At 38.0% G+C, this 5,366-nt stretch overlaps 1 protein-coding gene across 1 annotated transcript; it reads right to left on the bottom strand.

Moving 5' to 3' along the window:
* Positions 1-2,012: 2,012 nt before the first annotated feature.
* LOC101576320 (vomeronasal type-1 receptor 4-like) lies at positions 2,013-3,023 on the bottom strand. The gene has a single exon (XM_004644697.3). The coding sequence runs from the start codon at positions 3,021-3,023 to the stop codon at positions 2,013-2,015; it is 1,011 nt and encodes a 336-aa protein (XP_004644754.3).
* Positions 3,024-5,366: the final 2,343 nt, after the last annotated feature.

Raw genomic sequence — 5,366 nt, 5'->3', positions numbered from 1 at the left:
ATAGGATCTCAAATCCGCATCTTGTACAGCAATTAACCACTAAGAAGAATATATGCAGTGTATTATTTGTTGAAACTGTACTTCCGATATGATTTGAAACTGTCTCATTGCTATCTGTTTATCAATAAAATTTTGAAAAATAAAATAAAATATCCCATTGGCTTGGCCAGGTAGGTCAGCGGACTGAAGCACTTGCTTAGGCAAGAGCAGGGGACTGGAGTTCAATCCCCATGCTGTGCCGACCCCACCTCCGGGGTGAGTTAAGATAGTGATTGAGACTGGCCTAGTGGCGAATGCCTGTTATTCCAGCACTTAGGAGTCTAGAAACAAGAGATTCACTATGAGTCCAATCTGTGTAGTGAGACTCTGTGGACCCTGTACTAAGTAAATAAAACATCTCCATTATTGCAAACCTTAGGAAATATGATTTTTTTAACCTAAAGATAATCTCATCTTGAGGATTTAGTCAGGATTTTACTAGAGGAATGGATATAGTACAAGGAACAGATATGACACAAGATGTACACGCCACAGAGTCAGATGAGAAAGTGTGCCAAGAGCATCTGCACACCACAGACTGAAAGACTCAGTCACAAGTTCTGAAGCTCACTGCAGTGTTCCATCTCTAACAGTCTCCAATAGTCTCTAATAGTCTCTAATAGTCTGTAACGGTCAGCCAAAGGGTCTGCAATGGAAGGCTGAAGGATCTGAGACTGAGCACTGAAGGATACAAGCTGGAGGCTGAGAGTCTGTGCTGGAAGCCAGGAGATAAAGTCCAAGCTGACTGTGAAGACTGAAGTTCCTCTGAGGAAATGGAATGCCAAATTCTTTCCCAACCCGTTTTGTCCCCTTTTTGTGCTGAGTTACTCTTGGGCGGGACACTCACAGCCCAGAGTGTGGAACCACCAGGTGATCCAGCCAAATTGACAGTGTATCAATCACTACAAGGATAGAAACAGCTTTTTAAATTAAACACCTTAACTGGAAAATATAAAAACGTTTTTTAGTCCCAGTTGTAATGGAGAGAGAACCACTCTATTTCCTTTTGCTTGTATTGGGATTTGAATTCATGACTTTGCATTTACCAAGTAGCTGCTATGCCATTGAGCTATATCCCCAAGCCTATTTTGTACTTTTCCTTGAGCCTCTATTTCTGGTGGCATGGCTCTTTGTATTTCTCAAGGTCAGCAATCCAGTACCTTTGTTGCTTCCTTACCAGATACCATTCACACTTGCATTTGAAAGCCATTAAATTTTTTTCTTTAATTTATTTCTATTTTTGGCTCAATATTTTCTTTTCAATATATAATTTTAATTTTTTTTACAAAAATGAATGAATAAAGGAGTGATATAAGAATCTGGAGTGATTTAAATTATTTGACTACATTGAACTATAACTGATTTTTCTCTGTATAGTCAGCATTGATGACAGCAAGCAAAACTTGAAGATCATTTTATATTGAGGCTCTGCTTCTCATTGTCACTTTCACTACATAGCCTCGGGACTGGATGAGCTAATAGCAGTGCCTCAATTGTCTTAGTATTGGGAATGCATTCCCTTGCTTACATTCCCTTTTCCAAGATTCAAGGGGGCTATATTCCTATAGCCATCACCCATGTGCACAGCCATTATGTGTGCCAGCTGTTGCTCTGGCTCCAACTGCTGAATGTTCTGTTTCTGCCTAGATTGGCACTTTCTTGAGCCCAACAAATTCTCAATGTCAGCAATGCACATAAGCAATGTTACTCTCAATATTGAGTTGTTTGACTGCTGTAGGCAATGAGGCCTCATCCTACCCTCACACTTATGATCAATATACAACTTTAGCATCTCCCACAAAATAGCTTTATTTACTTACCTTCGTTATTCCTATAAATGCCCAACATTCAACCAGATGAAATACCTACTAAGAAAGATATGTTGTCCCTTCTTGCACTTCTTTGTTCCCACTCTTACTTAAATAAGGAGCAAAAATACTGACAAATACCACAAATACTGACAAAATATACAATCACATATTTCTTGTATGAGGGACTTTTGTATTTCTTCGCCACCTAAACAAGAACATGGATAGAGAGGAATCCTGGCTCAGAAACAGAAAGGGACTGATAGTTGGAAAGCAAACAGAAATGAGGCCAGAAATATTCACTAACCACCAATTGAGATTATAAGAAAGGGCAATGAAAATGTGAAAGATGGAGGAGATGATATAAAATGATACAAAGTTGATCACCAGGATAAGGACGCTTTTGGTGGCTTTTGACTCAGGAGATCTGGAGGAAACATTAGTGCTATGAATGTGCTTAACCTTCTGTTTATGTCTGTACAGGACAAAAATCATAGAGCCACTGGTCCACATTGTAAGCACAATGAAACAAATCTCAGGGGATAGTACTAATCCAATATAGACTGAGCCTGTGGTTGTCCCATAATTTACAATAGTACAGAATCCCAGATGTCTTTTCCTTGTGATGTTTCTGCTTCCTGATTTTCCAGATGCTTGTAATGAATGCAGAGGAAAAATGAAATTTATCCCCATTTGTAGCAACCACCAGAGTGACATGGAGAGGCCAATGTACTTTGGAGCTTTTATTTTAAAAGTCTTCCAACGAGAGTTCATGGGGCTGATTATGATGGCCTGGACGACGCTCAAGAGGCACATGGTACAAATTGACATGGCCCTGCCCACTCTGAGGACATACAGGTTAATATTGCAACTAAATTGATTGAATAAATTTTTCAATCCAAAGGCTACCATTGTCTGGGATGGTCCCTTTGAAAGAATGACTAAAGAATTAGCTATGTACAGGTGCTTGAGAATCAAGTCTATGGACCTCAATCTGCTTTCTGTATGATGAAGGAAAAAATAATGGTAAATCAGAGGAAAATTTCCCAGAATTCCAACCACAGTTTGTAACAAATATAGTGTTCCCATTGCCATGTCCCTTAAAGCTATTTTTTCATTTTCTTCTAAAATTTCATTTAAAGTATGGTGACAATTATTTCTTTGACCAAGATTCATTGTAGAGATTTGACACCAAAAATTGCTTTGGTGTCTTGTGCTTGTGAAATTGGAAAGATTTCAAGAAGTAAGAGCAGATGGAGAGATTTATCTGCACACATCTTGGATTAAGCTGTCCCTAAGCAGGAGTTGTTGATAACCTGGAGGGGGAAATGAAAATATGGAAAGAATTAAATTCTAACATTTCCAAAATTGTATATACCATGGATTAATTCTGAATTGATTTCTGGTATAAATATTTAAAATAAATATAAAACATTTTAGTTAAAATTACTTTTGTGATCAAAGGACATGAAATTATTTGTTACACAACACCTTAAACATATGGATGAAATGGCAAATTAGATCATGTTAAAATCAAGAATAATTTTGTTCAAAATACAAACATACACAATTCGTACCTGACAGAGACAAAAGTGTAAGGTCATAGAACAGAGAAAGAGAAATTCAATTAAAAGGGGTGGGGGAGATGGCTCAGTGGAATAAACGCTTGCGTAGAAAGTGAAGGGGCCTTAGTTCAATCCCCTGTTCTGCTAAAATAAATAAACAAACAAATAAATAAATGCAATTAAAATATGTATTCATCTTAAATAATTTTTATGACATGAAAATTGGAAAAATGTTTCATCTTAATTTACAGTAAAAGAAGTTATTTAGTTGATAATGAATATACTGAAATTATTGTATGTCTTAATCAGAAAAAAACACCTCAGGTAAAAAAGAAAAGAAAAAAAACACCTCAGGTAAAACCACTGTGGGGTACCATAATATGCCAGCCAGACTGCAAAACTGAATGAGAGGACATAACAAAGTTAGTACAAATATGGATAAACCATCAACTTATTTGTACAAAATAGGTACAAATATTTTGGGGAACCATTCAGTAGCATCTATATAAGTTTATAATATGTCACCTTATGCTGTAATAATTTCATTTTCATAAGTACACTCAATTAATAATGCTAAATGCATTGCTGAGACAAAACCAACACCTTCTATATATTAGCACTAAGTGTGGCTCACAGTAGAACCAATTTTAAAATTATCTACATGCCCATTAATTTTAAAATAACCCAACTAACTGATGTTCATGCCATGGTATGAAACTTTGCATTGCCAATGAATAACATGAATAATATTCACATTTGACCCAGGCCCAGCGTATGAGTGAGACTTACCAGGGCCTGAGGGATCCTCATTCAACCCAGAGCCCAGGCGCAACAAGTAAATGAAATGCCCGAGGCCCTGCCGGACCCTGACTAGACCCAGACCCAGCATGTGAGTAGGACCGCTGGGGTCTGCTGGATCCTCATTCAATACTGAACTCAGGCCTGGCTTATTACCGAGACTACCCAGAACCTGCTGGATCTTCATTCCACCCAGGCCCAGCATATGAATGAGACCACACAGCACCTGCCAGATCCTCATTTGACCCAGAGCCCAGACCCTGCATGTGAGTGAGACTGCCCAGGGCTGTGGGATCCTTATTCAACTCAGAGCCCAGGCCTGGTTTACAGGTCTGGCATGAAAACCTGCAGCAGAACTCCCTGCAAAAGGCTAAAGAAAAGACCCATCGAACTCATCCAAGAGCAGAACATCTTGCCAGAGTAGCACAGAGGGTTCAACTACAAGAGCTGTGGCAGGAAGAACTGGAGCACAGCAAGGAGACCCAAGCCACATCCACCTGGATGAGTTTGAACTTTATAGAACCGGACCAGGTGCAAAGGTAATAACTCTATCTAAGCTTTACACCAAAGGTCAGAAGACAGTGCTATGCAAAATGACAAAGAGAAGGAGGAAAATGTATTCTCAGGCCCCGAGCCCACCCAGAACAAATGCAGGAGACAATAGCATAGAAAAATTGGAAATCACACACCAGAAATCTCTGAAATAATAGCATCAGAAGTAAAGAAACAACTGCAGAAAGGTGTAGCGGAAGTCAGATAAGAAATGATGTCTCAAATAAAAAAAGAAATCATAATTATAATGAATGAAGTATTAAGTACTTCTAAAGAAGACATTGATAAAAAATAGAGCAGAATAGAAAAATGATGGAATCCTTGAATATGCAATATAAGAAAGAAATAGAATGTATGAAGCAGATTTACAATGATATACAGGAAATTAAAACCTCAATCACAAGGTGGCAAAACCGTTTGAAAGAAAGTGAAAATAGACTTTCAGACCCTAAAGACACCATTGCATCTGGTGAAAAAGTAAGAAAAGATCTCTTCAAAACAACTAGGATAACATGGAAATTAAATGACACCCTACTCAGCAACCAATGGGTCACAGATGAAATTAAACAAGAAATTCAACAATATCTACAATTCAATGAAAATT

The sequence above is a fragment of the Octodon degus genome, unplaced genomic scaffold (assembly GCF_000260255.1).
Source record: "Octodon degus isolate 3935 unplaced genomic scaffold, OctDeg1.0 scaffold00206, whole genome shotgun sequence".
Taxonomy (NCBI): Eukaryota; Metazoa; Chordata; class Mammalia; order Rodentia; family Octodontidae; genus Octodon; species Octodon degus.
Note: the sequence above shows the minus strand (reverse complement) of the source record. Positions and strands in the feature narration are given on the sequence as shown.